General features: G+C 41.5%; 1 protein-coding gene across 2 annotated transcripts in view; it reads left to right on the top strand.

Annotated features, from left to right (window-relative positions):
• LOC140481916 (INO80 complex subunit D-like) overlaps nucleotides 1-21,502 on the top strand; it is an 82,202-nt gene that overhangs the window by 6,980 nt on the left and 53,720 nt on the right. For both annotated transcript variants that reach the window (XM_072578594.1, XM_072578593.1), the window contains exon 2: nucleotides 20,089-20,335. In XM_072578594.1, the coding sequence (XP_072434695.1) occupies nucleotides 20,118-20,335 (218 nt within the window). In that variant the 5' untranslated portion in view covers nucleotides 20,089-20,117. The remainder of the gene's footprint in view (nucleotides 1-20,088; nucleotides 20,336-21,502) is intronic.

The raw sequence follows: 21,502 nt of genomic DNA, 5'->3' as shown, positions 1-21,502 counted from the left end.
AACTATTACTGATAGCTCTGACTGTTGTTGGGCTGTTATATTTGTTATCATTCTTGCTCTGGGACTTGTTAATGGTTATTTAATATAAGACTCTTAATAGGAAATGACAGCTATTCACCTGTGAACAGTATCATAGCTCAACCTGATTGTGATCAACCCCATATCTTCATTTGCATGCAGGGTAGGGGTGGGTATTAGGAATTCTGTGTCCTTCCATCTCAAGCCAGAGACTTTGAGCTTATTGTTTGAACTCTACAACTTTGTGCTTTTTCCTATCCAGGAATGAATGTAAATTTTGAGTTGAACTTGCTGGATTCTTTCCATGTTATGTGCATTTTTTGTTTCTTAGTAGCTTCGCGCTCTGTTCAGTTTGAAGATTTTGTGAGCCACCCAACATACTGTACCCCCATGCTGCAAGTTGACACACTGTCACTACGAAAGAGTAGACTTAGGAAGTCTTGTTAATATCTGAGTAAACTACAGTGTGATGTGTAGTGCTTGAGTCCATGTACGACAGTGGCGTGTAAAGGTAAGTGGAAGGCAGTGTGGCTCTGTGTTCCCAAAAGAGGGGTGTTACGTGATGGGGGAATGGGAGTGGGGTGAACAGGAGGAGAAGGTGGTAAAGGAATGGAGCAAGACTGGTTTATAAAACTAAGCACACGGTTTCTCGTTTTCAGCAGCAGCTCAGATATCACACTCTTACACCCTTAATTAAAAAGCTTGAGACTCATTCCAGAGATTTGAGCACATTCCAGGCTGACATTTCAAGTTTTGTTGATTGACAGCTGCACTTAGGATGTTCTGTCTTTCAGACACCTGGCCGACATTTATCCTGCAACCAGCCTGAATAAAGAGAGATATCAGGACTTTATTTCATTGATTTCAGTGGGGTCTTGCTGTATGTAGATTGACTAGCATGTTAATCTGCAGCATGACCATGGCTACTACATTTTGTTTGCTGTAAAGCATTTTAAAATACTGTGAAGGTGCTATGCAAGTGCAACTGCTGCCTGTTGTTCACGGCTGAAGCATGATCAAAACACTTAAAATGCCAGCATCCTGTAGGACTCTTGACTGGAATAGGACCATCAGACCTATTATGTGGATTTGCAGGAATTTCTGGAGCAAATTTGAGGGGACAATATTCACTGAATTAGCTGGGTCTATCATCACCAGTGCTGCTAGCATCGTGACTCAAATTGGCTCAGCTATTTGAACATGAGCTATGACAGAAAATTGACTGATCACCAGGCCAGGTTAGTTTGGAGGTAAATTTTCCTGACTGGCTTGGTTACTGTCTATAAGGAAATCGGAAGATTCACTGTGGTGCATTGTTTGCAAATGGTGATCAGGTGCATGCATCAACTAGGGATTTTGGTTTCATTTCTTGAGTCTTTCGTAAACTGAGAATTTTTGCCTCTGCAAGCAGTGTTCAATGTACAGCTAAAACATTCCTTCTGAAATCAGGGCTTGGCTACTGCCTCTCCTCTGGAGTCAAAACCCATCCACTAAGGTGCAGCGAATGTCGCAATGTTTAACACCGGCAAGCTTGAGGTACACCTTGGAGGGAGGTTAACTAGCTCTTTGTTCCAACTTCAGGATGGAGTATTCCAGAAAACTTGTGATAATGTACAATTCAAGATATCTGCTGCAGTGTTGTGTGCCCTGAAGGCCTCAAAGAACTAATGCCAATTTTGTTGCTGTTGTCATATCACGCTGTGGTTGGCCTGGGAGCAACACTGATCACCTTGGCTTTCCCTGACCTGATGGTGTGTTATGTCCCAAAACTTCCACCTCTCTCTACCTTCCTTCCTACTTAGAGATTCCTTACTGCTGGCTTGGAATCTACTTAAGTGGTTCAGTCTGAGGTACAGTTTCTGAGAGGTGTCTGGAATGTTGAATCCTTCATTGCTACAACCTCCTGAGATTTTTACATATTCAGTTTTGGTTTTGTTTAATTGATTTTGTTAACTGGGCCATGGGTAGCTGTGCCTTCAGCTACCCTTAGGCACTAAACTTGAGAATTCCCCTCCAAGCCCTGTGTAGCCTATCTCTCACTCCTGCTTCATGACTGTCCTTAAAACATACCTCTTCAGAGATACTTCTGGTTCTGCTTCCTCGAAAGCATTATCGAGCTTTATTTTTAAGCCTTCTTGCAAAGCACTTTGTGCATTTTTATTATGTTGAAGTGCTGTATAAAATCCTCTCAATGTAAAGAAGCACTTGCACAGGCCACAGCTCATTAAGTTTTGTCAAGATGTGTCCATGATGCAGATTATGTTCTGGTAACTCTAGAGCAAAGATAGTGGTTCAGCTTTGAAAAACAGCCACTGTCTGATTTGCAGTTACTAGTCCAGTTTAATTCCTATTCCTGAAGATTTAAAACCGACATAGAAAGGGCCAGAAAACTGTTCAATATTGTCCTCTGGGACTCCTCTGCTCGTGATCTGTGTACTAAGCTGGTCACAAACTGTAATCTGCCCAATTTACTCCATCTGGTCTACATGTGACTCCAATTCCAAGTCAGTCCTGGTTGACCCTTGAAAGGGCTCAGAAAGGATTTACAAGGATGTTGCCAGGGTTGCAGGGTTTAAGCTGTAGGGAGAAGCTGAATAGGCTGGGGCTGTTTTCCCTGGAGCATCAGAGGGTGAGGGGTGTGAATAGGGTAAATAGACCATGTTTTTTTCCCCTGGGGTGGGGAGTCCAGAGCTGGAGGGTGTAAGTTTAGGGTGGGAAGGGAAATATTTAAAAGGGGCATAAAGGGCCATTTTCTCACGCAGAGGGTGGTGCATGTATGAAATGAGCTGCCAGAGGAGGTGGTGGAGGCTGGTACAATTACAGCATTTAAAAGGCATCTGGATGTGCCAAATGATGGCAAACGGGACTAGGTTATTTTAAGATATCTGATTGGCATGGACGAGTTGGACTGAAAGGTCTGTTACAGTGCTGTACATCTGACTCAATAGCTGTGTAAAGTGACCTGAAAGACTCCACACAGTGCATGGGAAGTAGGGATTGGAAGTATGGCAGTGTTTCACATCTCAGAATTCAAAACAAGTCTACTTGATTGGAGGTTGGTGATTGTGAACCAATTCCCTGAACCACTATCTTTGCCCTAGAGTAGCCAGAATATAATCTGTATCGTGGATACATCTTGACAAAATGTAGTTGAAGTGTGGCCTGTACAAGTGCTTCACAGTGCTGCTTTCTAATGAGTGGATTTTATATAGCACCTCAACGTAATAAAAATGCTCAAAGTGTTTTGCAAGAAGATTTAAAGATAAGGTTTGACAATGCTGTCTATGGAGCACAACCGAACGTATTGCTGTACAGACCTTGGAGGGCAATTATAGGGCTTAGAGCCTAAGGGCACAGCCACCATGGCTCAGTTAATAAAATCAATTAAACAAAACCAAAACTGAATGAGGTAAAGATCTCAGGTTTTGCCCTCCCTTGTTCAAGATATCATATTCAACGTAAAGGAGAAAAGCTCCCTCCAACACTCGTGTTTCTCCTCTTGATCACTGCAACTTGTGCAATGTAATTCAAAGTTGACCCATTGCCCCCAAAGTGACAGTACTGAAACAAGCACTGAGTGAGAATTATATTGTTAAACACAGATTCCAGTTAGAATCCCATCATCCAGAATTCAAAACTGTGCGATCAAGTACAGGAAAACTACACATAACCAAACAGGAAGATAGCTTTTCCGTTCCCCAAAGCCTCTGTGATGTGGTTCTGGAATTTAATGAATAGGATGGTTCCGATTTACCAGCTGTAATCGTGTAATTCTGAAAATAGAAAAAAGGAGAACACACTTGCTCATGTTGCACCCTAGATTAGTGTGGTGCTGGAAAAACACAGCATGTTCTCTGAATGGCAACTGTGTGGCATCTGCTAGGCTGTACTATGGCTTACAGAATTGTCCATTCACCAACAGTGACACATTTTTTTAAATAGAGCAGTTTTCCAAATATCCTTGTTAAAACCATGTAGAGGTACAAGTTAAAAAGAAATAAGAACCTTAACATAAACAAAAACAGGAATTGTTGGAAAAACTCAAAATCTGGCAGTATCTGTGGAGCGAAATCAGTATTAATATTTTGGATCCTTTGACCCTCCTTCAGAACTGTTGTGAAGAAGGGTCACCGAATCTGAAACATTAACTCTGCATTCTCTCTACAGATGTTGTCAGACAGATGAGTTTATCCAGCAATTTCTGTACTTATTTCTGATTTCCAGCACTTTTCAAAGAATAATTTTTAACATATTTAGCCAGAGTGTTGGAATCAATCTGCCAGATTTGCTCATGAAATACAATGACCTCATTTCGGAATAGTAGTCGCAATTTAGTCACCCTATTTCAAAAAAACTGATGTGCATGCCTTAGAAAAGTTGGGGTGGAATCAGCAAATAGCTTTGCTAGCAGGTATGTGCATCAACATCACATGAATACTGAATATTGAAGATGGTTTTGGTCGTGATATTGTATTGGTAATGCTACTTAACTAGTAACCTAGAAGCCAACTGGATTTAAATGAATAACTCTGGCACATAAAGCTAGTATCAGTAACTGTGACCATGGCACCATTATTAATTATTCTAAAAACCCATCTGGCCTGGTATTTTAGGCAAATAAATCTGCTGCCCTTTATCTTCACTACATGTGACTCTAGACATATAGAGGAATGTGGTTGACTTCTAATTGTCCTCAGTGAGTCACTAAGTTGAAGATCAATGAGGGATGGTCAGCAAATGCTTGGATGATGGCATCTTCATGTCATGAATCAAAGTTTAAAAAAAACTTGCCATGCAAAACTCCAGGGCAACTGAGCATGGATTTGAATAAAAGATTTAAAGTAAATATTTTTAAAATCAAAAACCTACATTCCACATGGGACTTCCAAGAGTGGTGAAGTTGTGATGGGAATTGGAGATACAATTAGAGGCAATCTGAATGATCTGGAGGAGCAGAAGATAATAAACATATTTCTCCATTGTAGAAAGAGTTCATTCAGCTCACTGTTTCACGTAGACTGGATGGCCAAATCTCCATCTTTGCTCATGGTCTTCTAGTTTGCAATGTGCCGAGACCATATCCAAATAATTTTTCAAAGTGATGAGGGTTTTGTTGCCTCAAACAGTGAGTTCCAGACCCCACCTGCCTTTAAGTGAAACAATTTCTCCCTCAACTTGGCACTGTCTCTTGGTTATTGACCTCTCGGTGAATGAAAGTGGGTCTTTCCTATCTACTCTGTCTAGACCCTTGGTTAACTGCACCCCCACAATTATGTTTTCTGTCAGCCGCCTCTATTCTCAAGGAACAAAGTCCAGCTGATCCAAATCTTTGCTGAAGCTATAATTACTCAAACAAATTCCAGTTACTGTGATTTAGCCCCCTCCTCTCCCCTACATTTTTGTTTTTTGTTATTGTTCCACTGCCCCGATAGGCTGAACATGTTGATGGTTACTGATCAGTTTTTTAATTAATATGGTGAGTTTTCAAAAAAAATCGAGGCCTCCAATATCTTTAATCTGCTCTGTACTCTTTTTCTGGTGTGACATGGTGACCAGACTGTGTTTTAACTAGTATTTTATACATTTCTGATATAATCTCTGTGCTCTTGCATTCCAAGCCTTGGGCAATAAAGGAAAGTGACTTGAACAACCTTTTTTACTTGCTAACTTCAGAGATCCTGCACTCCAAAGTCCCTCTGTTCATGACACATTTCTGAATCCTGTTGATTACTGTTTCCTTGTCTTGTTTGTCCTTCTCAAATGCACGACTTAACATTCTACAGATTGAATTACGTTTACCCTCTTAATCAGCCCATTCATGTTGTCTGACAGTTCATAAGTTCCTTCCTCACTGTCATCCATGCAGAAAATTTTAATATCGACTATGAACTTGATATTCTTGCCCCCTATCTTTAGACCTATCTCATTGGTATTTATTAAAAAAGGACCAGATCTAGTGCTGAGCTCTGTGGAACTTCACTGTAAAGAGCCTTCCTTTCATAAAAATACTTGTCACCCATTACTGTTTGCCTTCTCCCACTGAGCCAATTTTGTTTCAACTTGCCTCTTTCAATTGGATCCATGAACTTTTAATGTTGTCTCCAGCCTGTCATGTGGGACTTTCTCAAGAGCTTTCAGAAAATAGACAAACTACTTCATCAACCTTCCATGTTACATCATGAAAATACAGTCATGTTAGAGACAGCGTTCACTTATGTTGATGCTGATTGAATAAACTGTGAGAAAGTTTATTTCTCCCAAAGACAGTGTAAACCGTCCCTCAGAAGTTGCCTGTAACAGAAATGTTACTGATTTGCTTCAGTTCTGATCTTTGAATTTATCTTCTCTTGTTTTTACTCCATTGAATCAACATCAGAGTTTACTTTTTAACAGTGGAGCTTGGTTCATTTTGACCTAGTCTTCTCCTACTCTTTCCCTCACTCTGTTCACTAAAATGTGGGTGAAATTGAAAAATTTTGTTGCGAGAGTGACTGTTTATTTCTTGGAGCCAGTCTCACAGTAACAACTTATCCTTATTTAACACGTTGCTTGCAATTGGAGAGATTGATGCACACTTAGGGATTTTTAGTGGCTTTTATTTGTCTGCCATTGTCTAATGATGTGTGTGTATTTAGAAGCCCAGTTTTCCCACTGCATGGTGATTATTTAATCATTATCTAAGATCAGATTAGCTGCCTGAGCTTGAATATGCCCACTGCCATGAACCTCAGTGTCCCTAGGGAAAATTGGTCAGTATTCTCTTTGACAATTGATAAGCATGAGAGTGTATGGTGACGGTGTACCTGTGAGCTTGGTTCTCCCAAATGATAGAAGTCGTAATTAAGCGCGTTGGCAGGTTTATTGCCAGCAAAGTGTTGCCAGCAGTATGGGTTCAATTCTCACACTGGCTGCGGTTACCTTGAAGTACTCTCCTCCTCAACCTCTCCCCTAGCCTGAGACCTGGTGATGACCACCACCAGTCATCTGAGTGAACAGAAAGGTCCTCTACGACACTGGTGACTTTACTTTTTCCCTTATTGAGGCCATGGTTTGTGAGTTGTTGTCAAAGAAGATACAGCATGTCAGGAGTTGTCATTATTTCAACTGGAACACATTTTGGAGGTTGTGTTGTGGGTAAAATGGTGTGGGCTGAAAGAGCCTGTGCTGTTACTAACAGTGATGCCGATGTATTAGCAAGTGGCACCAGCACTGAGATCTTCTGAATTGTTTTGAGGTCTATTATTTCTATAAGCCGCTTCCATTGGAGCTGGTCCTGTTGATACAATTAGCTTTGTGTGCGCCAAATCAGAAATTTAATGTCAATGGCACATCTGCAAAGCAAGTGCTGGCAAATTATGAATCTGTGCGGTCAATGTATCGTGTAAAACTGGACAAGATCTGAGGTACGGTTTTAGAAATGTTTTCTCAGATGACACGTGGGCAAGGACTATAATTATCGCTCATCGCAAGTTATGCTACGAGAAGTTAATATGCTTGAGGGCAGTTCAGAGTCAGTCACATTATTGTGGAGCTGGAAGTATATAGAGGTCCAGCAGGTTAAGGACACCAGGGCTAGGTCTCCGTCACGAAAGGGTCACTTGTATACTACCCCAATCCAACACTTGGAGTTAGGTTTCTTGAGGTCGACTTTTTATTTTTAGATGTTTCAAACAAAATTACAATACTTGAACTGCAGAAGTGGAATTTAAGCTAACCTTTTTTGGGTTGTCGGTCCTATAGTAAGATTTAGACTGCCAGTGTTAGTCATTTCACTTCACTTTACTGCTGGTAATGTCCCTGCAACAATTAACCCTTCCAAATAAGTTTGTATGCTTATTAAATTGCAGGGGTTTTCTGGGGGATTATCAAAGCTTATGATTCACACAGAAGCTGTTGATGATTCTTCATAACCTAAAGAGCAGCCAGTCTTTCTCATTATTTTCTTTGATTCCCAGGGATTTTTGGAGTGCATGGTGGGGAATACTGATGTTTATCTCTGGTACTGATTTTATAGCATCAAGCATGGTGAGTGGAAATATTTCTTCCCAAGGTATTGGGCTCAAATCTCACTCAAGCGTCTTTGAGCACAAAATCTCAGCAGATACTCAGGTGCAGCACTGAGGAAGTGATGTATTGTCAGATCTGAGCAATGTTAAACCAAGACCCTGTCTGTCCCCTTGGAGTGAAGAAAAAGGTTTCACTGCATGACTTTGGAAAAAGGGCAAAGAAGTCTTCGCTGGTTTCCTGGCCGATATTTATCCTGTAACCAATGTGACTAAAGCAGGTCGACTGGCCTTTGTCACTCGGCTATTTGTAGGGCTTTGCTTTATGTAACATGGCTGCTACACTTCCTACATGAAAACAGTCACTATGCTTCAAAAGTACTTTACTGGCTCTGAGTAGTTCTGGGTCATAGTGAGTTTGTAAAGCCCGCTACTACATAATTGCTGATCTTCCTTTCCACTGATCAGAATTTCTTTGATATACAGCTGCTGGGTGATGGAAGAGTCCAGAATGTTTTGATCTGGCTTTTCTAAGCTTCCTTGACTTCTGCAGTTTTTATATCCTTCTAGGTCACAGGCAGCTCTTGCTTCTAGCATCTAACGGTGCATGGGCAGTTAGCATGAAATTTGAGTGCTTCAAGTGTTTTGGTTTAATGGTGAAGGGTTGTGTTGTGCTTTCAGAAACCACTGCCCTCCATCATCCCATTCAAGGAGTTCCACTTAATGTTATCCAGGTAACAACCTTTTTGTTTTTCTTCCAGCATTGCTTGAGGCTGAGTATACATTACTTGGATGTTTTGTCCCACTGCTTTGTATTTCTGGTTCCATCTAATGCATCATGGGTGCAAAACTGTGGTGGATCTTCATTCAAGAAGAATAACTTGCGTTTATGCTGCACCTTTCGTTTTGTAAAATATCCCAGCTAGCTCTACAGAAGTGTTATCAGGTAACTTGGTAGCAGAAGAACAAAAGCTTGATCAACTACCTGGAGCAGTGTTTTGTCGGGGAATAAGACAGTGCTATTTTTGGGTCTGCAGATTGGAAGAAGGAAAAGCGGCCTCTCGTAGAATGTGCTTTTGTTGTCGGATGTGGGAGTTTAGGGAGAGTTTGTGTTACTGAGGATTATATCTGCAATGAATGCTGTTGCTTGCAAATCCCATCAGATCGAAAGGAATGGTTGGAGCGACGGAGGAATTTACAAGAGCAAGGGGGTGTGATGGATGACAGAAAAGTCGCAGATATAGTCACATAGATAGCTGAACTCCAGGAAAGGTAAGAGAGGTAGGCAGGTAGTGCAGGAGTCTTCTATGTTTATCCCCATTTCAAAAGTATGCTGTTTTGGAAAATGTACGGGGTGATGGATTCTCACAGGAATGTACCATGAACAGCCAGGTTTCTGAGACTGCCTCTGATACGTTGGGTTCCAAGAGATTGATTGATTTTTATTAGGGGGCTGTCTAGTCGAGGCACAGACAGACGTTTCTGTGCCCAGGAGTGAAAAATCAGAATGGTGTGTTGCCTCTCTGGTGCCAGAATCAAGGATGTCTCAGAGCGGGTGCAGAATGTTCTCAAGGGGGAGGGGGCCCAGCAGGAGGTCATTGTACACATGGGAACCAACAACATTGGAAGGGAAAAGGTTGAGATTTTGAAGGGAGAATACAGAGAGTTAGGCAGGAATTTAAAAAGGAGGTCCTCAAGAAGAATAATATCCAGATTACTTGCGGTGCTACGAGCTAGTGAGGGTAGGAATAGGAGATAGAGCAGATGAATGCATAGCTAAGGAGCTGGTGTATGGGAGAAGGATTCACATTTTTTTGCATCATTGGAATCTCTTCTGGGTAGAAGTGACCTGTGCAAGAAGGACGGATTGGAAGGGAACTAATATACTAGCAGGGAGATTTGCTAGAGCAGTTTGGGAGGATTTAAACTTGTAAATTTGTGGGGGCGGTGGAGGGGAACTCAGATAGTGAGGAAAGAGATCAATCAGAGGCTGGTACATGTTGAGAAAAGAAGCAAGCCAAACAGGCAGAGACAAAGCAGAGAACCAGGTAGGACCAATTAAATTGAACTGCATTTATTTCAATGCAAAGGGCCTAACAGGGAAAGCAGATGAACTCAGGGCATGGTTCAGAACATGGGAATGGGATGCCATAGTAATTTCAGAAACGTGGTTCAGGGATGGATAGGATTGGCAGCTTAATGTTCCAGGATACAAATGCGACAGGAAGGACAGAAAGGGAGGCGAGAGAGGAGGGGGAGTGGCGTTTTTGATAAGGGATAGCATTACAGCTGTGCTGAGGGAGGATATTCCCAGAAATAAATCCAGGGAAGTTATTTGGGTGCAACTAAGAAATATTAAAGGGATGATCACCTCATTGGGATTGTATCGTAGACCCTCTAATAGTCAGAGGGAAATTGAGAAACAAACTTGTAAGGAGATCTGTTATCTGTAAGAATAATAGAGTTATGGGAGGAGGTTTTAACTATCCCTACATAGAGTGGGACTGCCGTTGTGGTAAGGGTTTAGATGGAGAGGAATTTCTTAAGTGTGTACAAGAACATTTTCTGATTCAGTATGTGGATGTACCTACTAGAGAAGGTGCAAAACTTGATCTACTTTTGGGAAATAAGGCAGGGCAGGTGACTGTGATGTCAGTGGGGGAGCACTTTGGGGCCAGCGACCATAATTCAGTTAGCTTTAAAATAGTGATTTGTAAAAGATAGATCAGGTCTAAAAGTTGAAACCCTAAATTGGAGAAAGGCTAATTTTGACAGTATGAGCTAAGAACTTTCAAAAGCTGATTGGGGGCAGATATTCGCAAGTAAAGGGACCGCTGGAAAATGGGAAGCTTCAGAAATGAGATAACGCAAGTGCAGAGACAGTATATCCCTGTTAGGGTGAAAGGTAGAGAGAATGCTGGATGACTAAAGAAATTGAGGGTTAGGTTAAGAAAGAGAAGGAAACATATCAGGTATAGATAGGATAAATTGAGTGAATCCTGAGAGTATAAAGGCAGTAGGAGCATACTTAGTGTCATAGAGAGATACAGCATGGAAACAGACCCTTCGTCCATGCCGACCAGATGTCCCAACCCAATCTAGTCCCACCTGCCAGCACCCAACCCATATCCCTCGAAACCCTTCCTATTCATATACCCATCCAAATGTCTCTTAAATGTTGCAATTGTACCAGCCTCCACCACATCCTCTGGCAGCTCATTCCATACACGTACCACACTCTGCATGAAAAAGTTGCCCCTTAGGTCTCTTTTATATCTTTCCCCTCTCACCCTAAACCTATGCCCTCGAGTTCTGGACTCCCTGATCCCAGGGAAAAGATTGTGTCTATTTACCCTATTCATGCCCCTTATAATTTTGTAAACCTCTGTCAGGTCACCCCTCAGCCTTCGAGGCTCCAGGGAAAACAGCCCCAGCCTGTTCAGCCTCTCCCCACAGCTCAAATCCTCCAACCCTGGCAACATCCTTGTAAATCTTTTCTGAACCCTTTCAAGTTTCACAACATCCTTCCGATAGGAGAGAGACCAGAATTGCACGCAATATTCCAACAGTTGCCGAACCCATGTCCTGTACAGCCGCAACAAGACTTCCCAATTCCTGGACTCAATACTCCGACCAATAAAAGAAAGCATACCAAATGCTGCCTTCACTATCCTATCTACCTGTGACTCCACTTTCAAGGAGCTATGAACTTGCTCTCCAAGGTCTCTTTGTTTAGCAACACTCCCTAGGACCTTACCATGAAGTGTATAAGTCCTGCTAAGATTTGCTTTCCAGTGGTATCAGGAGAGCAAAAAGGGGGCATGAGATAGCTTTGACAAATAGAATTAAGAAGAATCTAAAGGGTTGTTACAAATACATTAAGGACAAAAAGGAACTAGGGAGAGAATACGGCCCCTCAAAGATCAGCAAGGCGGCCTTTGTGTGGAGCTGCAGGAGATGGGGAGATATTGAACGTGTATTTTGCATCACTGTTAACTGTGGAAAAGGACATTGAAGATATAGACTGTAGGGAAATAGATGGTAACATCTTGAAAAATGTCTATATTTCAGAGGAGGAATTGCTAGATGTCTTGAGGTGGATAAATCCCCAGGACCTGATCAGGTGTACCCTAGAACTCTGTGGGAAACTAGGGAAGTGATTGCTGGTCCTCTTGCTGAGATGAATTATTTGTATCATCGATAGTCACAGGTGAGGTGCCAGAAGACTCGAGGTTGGCTAACGAGGTGCCACTATTTAAGAAGGATGGTAAGGACAAGCCAGGAAAGTGCAGACCAGTGAGCCTGACGTCGGTGGAGGGCAAGTTGTTGGAGGGAAGCCTGATGGGCAGGATGTACATGTATTTGGAAAGGCAAGGACTGATTAGGGATAGTCAACATGGCTTGGTGTGTGGGAAGTCATGTCTCGCAAATTTGTTTGAGTTTTTTGAAGAAGTAACAAAGAGAATTGATGAGGGCAGAGAGGTGGACATGATCTATATGGACTTCAGTAAGGCATTCGACAAGGTTCCCCATGGGAGACTGATTAGCAAGGTTAGATCTCATGGAATACAGGAAGAACTAGCCATTTGGATACAGAACTGGCTCAAAGGTAGAAGACATAGGGCACTGGTGGAGGGTTGTTTTTCAAACTGGACGCCTGTGACCAGTGGAGTGCCACAAGGATCGGTGCTGGGTCCACTGCTTTTCGATATTTATTTAAATGATTTGGATGTGAGCAAAGGAGGTATAGTTAGTAAGTCTGCAGATGACACCAGAATTGGAGGTGTAATGGACAGCAAAGAAGGTTACCTCAGATTACAATGGGATCTTGACCAGATGAGCCAATGGGCTGAGAAGTGGCAGATAGAGTTTAATTTAGATTAATGTGAGATGCTGCATTTTGGGAAAGCAACTCTTAACAGAACTTAAAGGTCCAAGGGGAGTGTTGCTGAACAAAGAGACCTTGGAGTGCAGGTTCATAGCTTCTTGAAAGTGAAGTCGCAGGTAGATAGGATAGTGTAGGAGGCGTTTGGTATGCTTTCTTTTATTGGTCAGAGTATTCAGTGCAGGACTTTGGTTAGGCCACTGTTGGAATATTGTGTGCAATTCTGGTCTCCTTCTTATTGGAGGGATGTTGTGTAGGGTTCAGAAAAGATTTACAAGGATGTTGCCAGGGTTGGAAGATTTGAGCAATAGGGAGACGTTGAATAGGCTGGGGCTGTTTTCCCTGGAGTGTCGGAGGCTGAGGGGTGACCTTATAGAGATGATAATATCATGAGGGGCATGGATAGAGGTAATAGATAAAGTCTTTTCCCTGTGGTTGGGGAGTACACAAAGAGAGACATAGGTTTAGGGTGAAAGGGGAAAGATATAAAAGAGACCTAAGGGGCAACTTTTTCACAGAGGGTGGGACATGTATGGAATGAGCTGCCAGAGGAAGTGGTGGAGGCTGGTACAATTGCCACATTTAAGAGGCATTTGGATGATATAGGAATAGGAAGGGTTTGGAGGATTATGGGCTAACTGGGACTAGATTGGATTAGGCTATCTGGTCAGCATGGATGAGTTGGACCAAAGGGTCTGTTTCCGTGCTGTACATCTCTCTGACTCTGCCGATAACTGGTAACTTTTGAGTTCCTCAGATGTTTCTCACAATCTGATATTGCATAAAAGCTGCCCCCTCCACACTTCACACGAAAAGTTATCTAGACTCAGAGCATTAGCTTACTCTCTCTCTCCATGGATGCTGCCTGACTCATTGTGATTTCCAGCAATTTTTGTTTTCGGTAACTTCTGAGGAACGTCTAAGGGCAGGAGAAAAGACCAGAGATATCCATTGAGTGAATTTTAGAGCTCTAATTTTGATTTTCCCATTTGCCTGTACGCATGTCGGAATGCCACTGTCTAATCAGGAACTGTGTTTTACGACAATCACTGGAACCACGTACCGATGCTGCCATTAATATTTTTGGACCTTGTGTTTTTCTGTAACCTTTGCTAGTGTTATCTTCCATATTTTCATCAGTGCTGAGATTCTACCTAGTCAAGATTTGTTTCACTAAAATCTGAGCAAAATATAATGGTGATACATGCAACTAAGCTGAATTGCCCTCTGGAATTCCTGTAAGCCATTGAGAGAGGCAATAAATGCTAACCTTGCCACTGGCACCCTGAATTTAAACAGAAACTGAGATTTTGAACTCTAATCACTGATGAGATTAAAACCAACTGCCATCTGATTGAGAGTTGAGGTTGCTATCACAGAACCTTAGCTGACACAGAAAGTTTGCAGCAGAATGGCTTAGTGCTGCCATCAGGGGCTTTCTGCAGCATAGTACTTTTAGAAGTTTATTTGCATTATTGTCACACATTTCTCAATCTGATTTTGTTCTTAAACAGTAGTGACAACACCAAGGGGCTAACTCATTGAAACTGCAAACTTCACTCTTGTGGGGGCCACTTCGATGGACAGGAAGTTGGACGCCACAGCCATCCTGTTGGCTCAACTGTGTGTGTGTGTGTTTGTGTGTGTGTGTGTGTGTGTGTGTGTGTGTCTTTTGTGACAGTGCACTGTAGCAACAGTCAATTTTTGCAGTGATGTGATTAATATAGTCCCTAAATCATACTTTTATCTGTTTGTATTTTATTTTAATGGCACAACTTGGCTAAAATGTGAGGGTGTGAACGAAGGTGGGGTGAAACACAGGAATGATGAATGAACAGAACAGCCTGCTGCCAAGAGTTTGAAGTGAGCTGAAGTTTACACATGCTGGTTGAGAGACCAGCTGTGAGAATTTGAGGCTTCACTGTCATGAAATGATATTGTGAGCTTCACGTGAGTTCAGGAGATGATGTTATGGCCTTGGAAGTTGGCAATTTGTGCTATGTTGAGCTACTGAGGGCAGTTGACAATGAAATGCTGGCGTTGGAGGGGGATTGGTGTGATCCATCCTGTTGGCTGCAGAGTTTGGATGAAGCACATCACAGTCTAGGTTGCCAAGAATACAGTTTAGAAATTTGATAGAGGCCACTTCATTACTGCGTAGAGTAGGGTACTTCATGACACCATGGAATGTGGACCTCCTTGGCAAGGCCAAAAACTATTGCCCCTCCTGAAGTGCCCTTGCAAAGAAGACATAGAGCTTCCTTACCTGTGCATTTGGAAATGTATAAACTAGTCACACTACACTGTAGATGGGTCAGAACATGATTAAAGATAATTATGAATTCATACTGAGTCAAACTACATTTGTTAGTTGAGCAGATGTTTGTTTGCAACCTGTAACTTAATGAATTGTCAGAACTGTGTATAATGATCAGCTTCAGTTATATCTTTCACTTACTGCCCTACTGGGATTAAACAGGCAACGTTTCATTAAATGGGCAGACGAATTGCAGGATTAACTGTTTATACTGGTACGTAAACTCGATGGGCTCCCTTGTTAACTGGTTGTAGTAGATCAAGACCAAGATTCCTGCTGCTGATCACTTTTCATTGATGCTTGCTAGAAAGTCAGTATGTCACAAGGTCAAGGATTAGGTTGACATCTAGTGCTGAAAGTAATGTGAAAGAAATACAAAACCAGAAAGGGATCTTTTGTAAGTCATATATAAACCAAAGTAAATGTGAATTTCCCTCCACCCCAGTAGATGGTTATTCTTTGCTAGTGCATCTGTTTTATCAAAGTATTTTCCTTTTGATCTTTTTTGGAAGTTAGCTGCAATTCGACTGGTAATGTTCCATGCCAAGTGAATGTTGCACTGAGTAGTGCTGTCTTTCAGATGAAAAGATAAACTGAGGCTTTGTGTCGCCACTTGGGTGTATGTAAAAGACCACATGGCACTTTATGAAGTGGAGTAGGGCAGTTAACCTGCATCGTTCCAGCTAATAGTTATTCCTCAGCCAGTGTTACTAGAGCACATGAACTGGTCATTATATTTCTGTTTGTGGGAGCTTGCATTTGTGTTCTACGTAAGTAAGGTGCTACATTGTCTTTGTAACAGGGATTGCACTTCTAAAATATTTCCATATCCTGACAAGAATTGAGATGTAGTGAGAATGAGAGGTGCTATATGAATGCTCGCTTTTTCATTCTTGTATTGTGGCTGTCATTACTTGCTTTGGATAACCACAGGTTAAGGAAACTGGTCAAATTGCACTTATACTGGGTAAATTCACAGTATTCCAATACCTTATATATATTAAATTATTGAATATTGAGCCCAGAGAGGTAAGTACATTAAATTATTGAATACGGCAATCAGAGTGGCTTCTTCAGAAGATTGGTCCTGGACGCCCAGCATTAACTGTTTTTCTCTTCACAGTGTACCAAATCTGGCAAGTTTCTCCAGCATTAGTGTTTGTTTCAGATTTCCAGCATCTGTAGTATTTAGCTTTTACCAGAGGTGGGTAACTAGTGCAATTTAACCTCAATTGATACCACATCTTTGAATAGATCTCTATATCTGAGATTAAATCATCAGTTTTTATTATCATGAAGTACTATTAAGTCTCAGCAACAGTATATAAAACAGATCTTAAATTTTTTTGAATCTTTCTTAATCGACTGCACATAAAGTTGTGCCCATATTGAGTGGCTGTTATGATGGAGTGACTCCAGTATAATGGTTGATATGTTCTTTGCAATAGCTAAATTATCATCTTTGTTGTTCCTAAATAGAATTGCTGTGCTATGAGCAAGATTACTGTAAACAAATGTTATTAGGTTCCTAAAAGCAAACTTCTTAAAGTTCAAATTTTTGCTTGGAGCTGCTTACCTAGTGCCTTTTGAAAAGAGTAATGAAAATCTGTGGAATGGTACTGCTGTAAGATTTTGGCCCCCTCATGCCCCAGGTAACTTAGTTCTCCATAAGGCTTTTAGTGAGTGAGGTCCAATTCAACGCGTGATCATGTTGTGCTATACTTGCTTAAACTTGGAAATGTAGCTTTGATGGTTAAGGAATTCAGTGATGGTAGTTAATGTGCAAACAACTTGCAATGATGTCCTAAGAGGATATCACAAGAGGTTTTTAACAGAATGGAAATATTTGGAAAGAATAACTTGTATTTATACAGCCTACAGCACAATAACAAGACATCTCCCAGTGTTTAACAGTCAATGAACAACTTTTGGAATGCTATCATTGTTATAACTTAAGTAATACATCATCCGATTTGCACACAAGCTCCCACGATTGGAAATAAAGAAAAATGTGTTTTGTTGATACTGAGGGATAAATATTGACTAGACAATCGTAAGAGATCCCTTGCTTCTCTTCTGGTTTTGCCATTGGACCTTTTCACATTCAAAAGTGTGATTTATACATGAACCATTGTCACCTGCTGCTGTGAGAGTGCCTGTGATTTAATAGAGGGCTGATCAGGCTGGTGGTGAACTTGAAAAACTAGGGAGGGAGAACTCACTGCCCAGAAACATGCAGAGAGCGATGCCAATGGTATAATATGTGCCAAAAACCAAGTGGCTCCAGAGACTTAATTACCAAATCATTGAGCTGTGTTATGTAGTGTTGCCAGTGATGACGAAATACACATATGTGACATGTGTGCTATGATCTTCTGCCCAGAATGTGCAGGCTTCTTTGCACATAACGAGAAGTACATGATCTATAAATTATTTTTATTTTAAGTGTCTGTATTTGTATGCAGCGGGATTTCATGAACATAATACTTTGTGTGAAAAGTATTTGTTGTGGATAGCACATTGTTTATGTAATATTTTGTAACATATTGTAACAAATACGTTTTGCCAGGTGTTGTGGCACAGGTTGAGCAATAGAAGAGTTTGAGCCCTTCTGGCGTTGGACATACAGTTAGCAGAACTGTCAAATAATTTTTATCTGGGTTTAAAACTAACTCCTCCTGTTTCCAAGTTACAGTACAGAAATCTGGGAGAAACTTATTCCTTTCTTTTTTTCCCCTTCCAACATCTTGGCTGGATGGTGCATTTGATATTTCCAGTTGGAGGGTAAAGGGGATAGTAGCAGAGGGACCCTTTCAAAAGGACTTGGAAGATATTTGAACTCCGGCACATTGCAGAGTGGATGATCCCAATTTAATACAGAATTAAGTACACTGGTATCCAGTCTATCAACCATTAGTAACTGTATTGAGTCAAAGGTGCTTTCTAAGTGGTACATATATTAAAATAACACATTGAAAGTGATAACTTGGTCAAAACTTCATATTTTTGTGAAAGTTGAGCTGCTATACCATTATAATTGTATAATGCACTATCCTCTTATACCCATATAAAATGTCCATTTATGTTACAAGGATGTTGCCAGGGTTAGAGGATCTGAGCTATAGGGAGAGGCTGAAGGCTGGGGCTGTTTTGCTGGAGCATCGGAGGCTGAGGGGTGACCTTCTAGAGGTTTACAAAATTGAGGGGCATGGATAGGATAAATAGACAAAGTCTTTTCCCTGGGGTCGGGGAGTCCAGAACAGGAGGGCATAGATTTAGGCTGAGAGGGGAAAGGTATAAAAGAGACCTAAGGAGCAACTTTTTCACGCAGAGGGTGGGACGTGTATGGAATGAGCTGCCAGAGGATGTGGTGGAGGCTGGTACAATTGCAACATTTAAGAGGCATTTGGATGGGTATGTGAATAGGAAGGGTTTGGAGGGATATGGGCCAGATGCTGGTAGGTGGACTAGATTGGGTTGGGATATCTGGTCGGCATGCACGGGTTGGACCGAAGGGTCTGTTTCCATGCTGTACATCTCTATGACTCTTATGTTGTGCCTTACTCACTAAAGTATCCATAAGGGCTGATTGCAGTGAATTACTTTATGAATATTTATATAAGAGTCATGTTGCACAGAGATGAATGAAGAAATACCTGATGAAGCCCTCACCCCCCCAAAACACAATGCTTAAGGGGCTTATCTGAGTTACATTGATGAAAGTACCTGAGGTAGGCAGCAGTATGTCTGTACACAGGCTCAGTGCAAAATGCTTTTAAAAGGTAGGGCCTGATGCCCGTTTCACTTCAGTAAGGTAGAACAGACTTTAATTTATATCAAACTGTGTTAAATGTGATTTGGGGTTCAGGACAAGTTGACAAATGTGTAGTGCTTCGAGACTAAAGTGAGCCATCCTAAAACTACAAACATAGGAATGAAGCCTTCTCAGTCATTCCTTCCTACTTCAACAAATCAATCAATCATACTTTTTTTTTAAAATATCTTAGATTCTTAAAACAGAGTTTCAAGTAGTGAAACTAATGTCAACACTGCATTAAACTGAGACCTGTTGACCAGTCTTAGGGATAACTGTGTCTCCCACTGTAATTCAGAATATTCTGAGCTCTGATCTCAGTCAGGATAGCCGTTACCTGTGTTGAGAAGGAATGTGCTTAATATTCTGAAGCACCTTTCATGTCACCAGGTCAGCACCAAACCCTCAGCCAGTGAAGTATTTTTGAAGTGTAGTTACTTTGTAACATAAGGAACTTGGTTTGTGTGCAGCGAGATCCCACAAGTGACAAATTACCAAGTAATCGTGACAGTTGAGGCAAGTCTCGGCTGAAATAGTGCCATGATATGATTTGGATCTCTGTCAGAGGGCAAGTGAATTCTTGGTTTAACAGAACAAACAATAAGCATTACCTCCGACAATGCAGCACTCTTGCGAAAGAATCTGCCTGGATTTTGTGCTTGAGTCCCAAACATGCTCACTTGAACAACTGTGTTACAAGCTGAGGATGGCTGTACTTGAGTAACAGAGGGAGTAGAAATGCCTGGGGTTTCATGTTTGTGGTCACTATCCTGTGAGATCTACTCTGAGCTGAATCTGTTTAGATGTCAGGTGAGGCCAGGTAGTCCCTCTGGGGGTGAATTCATGAAGTGCTAGTGTTCTGACGATATCCAAGATGATCACATTGGGTGAGCTGGTAAAGGGCTGCAGATGTTCCTGGAGATGCATCTTGGGAAGAACAAATTGGTGGGTGTGCATCATTTTTCCCCCTCCGATTCATGCAGTGTTATTGCCCCAACTGCAGTTCTCTTAATCGCAGCTTGTATCTGACACTCTGCCCTTTTGTCTATAGCTGATGTTCACAAGGAGAAGAATCACGTGATGTATGAAGGCAAACACATACACTTCTCAGAGGTCGATAACAAGCCATTGTGCTCCTACAGTCCCAAGCTCTGCAAACAGCGCCGACTCAACGGCTACGCTTTCTGCATTCGCCACGTTCTGGAGGACAAGACTGCTCCTTTCAAGCAATGTGAATTTGTAGCCAAGTACAACAGCCAGCGGTGCACGAATCCCATCCCAAAATCTGAAGACCGAAGGCAAGTCAACCTTTTGAATTGGGTAAACAGTGGGAAGCCATAGTTTTAAACACACCGGTATGTTTAAAACTGATGAGATTGTGTATAACATTGCTTTAACACAGTAGTGCAACAGTTGACGGTGATGATTTATCAGTGTCACCATTTGCATGGCAGTTGAGTATGGGCAAGAAATGCTGGCTTTAATAGTGATACCCATGTCCTTTGAACAAGTAAAATATAATCACCAACATAGTTACATTCCTTGTTCCAGCCAGTAAAATGTAATATTGGGCAAGGTATAAAGATGACATTCATCTCATTGTGGGTTCCCCATCTAGTGAGTTGAGTTAAAATTATCTTCAGTTGCTCAGACTGCATAACGTCAATGCAGATTAAAAAAGGTTCCAGTGAGAGAGAATCAGAATACTTGTTATTTCCCTGCTAATGTGTGTAATTATTTCATTGATAGTGAAGTTTGTGTCATCCGTTTGTAATCAAATTATTACCAATCCCCTTTTTTTGTCCCTTTTATATGGAATTGTGCCCAACCATAGGCTGTGGCATCGTTTTTAGTGTTTCTACCGCAAGTTGTGAGTGGTGTATGATGACTAAAGATGAAAGTATGTTTGTTTTCCTCTTGAGCAAGGTTTGAAAAGAAGATATGCTGTTAAGCTTTTTGTCTTGCATTCAACAGGACAGCATTGCAAGGTAACAAATCTCCAAGGGGATATCAGTTTGTACTGTCTAGCAGATGGACTTGTCAAGGCATTGCCTTGGCGAATGTAACAGGGGGTGACTGCCCTTTTGAGTCTTTTTTCAAAGTTGGAAAAGGCACAGTGTCATTGTGAGAGAGAGCCTACATTCACAGGCTGGTTCCTGACGTTTTAACAGAGCATGTCCATGCATTGAACCTTCAAAACTGGAGAATGGTGATGATCATTTTATGTGCATCACCCATGGCATTGCCTTCGCTAACTAGAGTCCAATTGCCAACCAGTCGGTGGCCTCTTAAACTGTGCAAGCTGTTAAAAACAAACACACAGAAATGCCAAGGGTCTGGCAGCATCTATGGAGAGTTAACATTTCAAGTTTGAAATGATTCATCTTCTGGATTACAGATTGTCAGCATCCGCAGTATTTTGCTGCTTGAGTATAAATTTTCATTCGTTTTTTGGTATTTGATTT

This window comes from Chiloscyllium punctatum, chromosome 10, assembly GCF_047496795.1.
Source record: "Chiloscyllium punctatum isolate Juve2018m chromosome 10, sChiPun1.3, whole genome shotgun sequence".
In the NCBI taxonomy this organism is placed as follows: Eukaryota; Metazoa; Chordata; class Chondrichthyes; order Orectolobiformes; family Hemiscylliidae; genus Chiloscyllium; species Chiloscyllium punctatum.
Note: the sequence above shows the minus strand (reverse complement) of the source record. Positions and strands in the feature narration are given on the sequence as shown.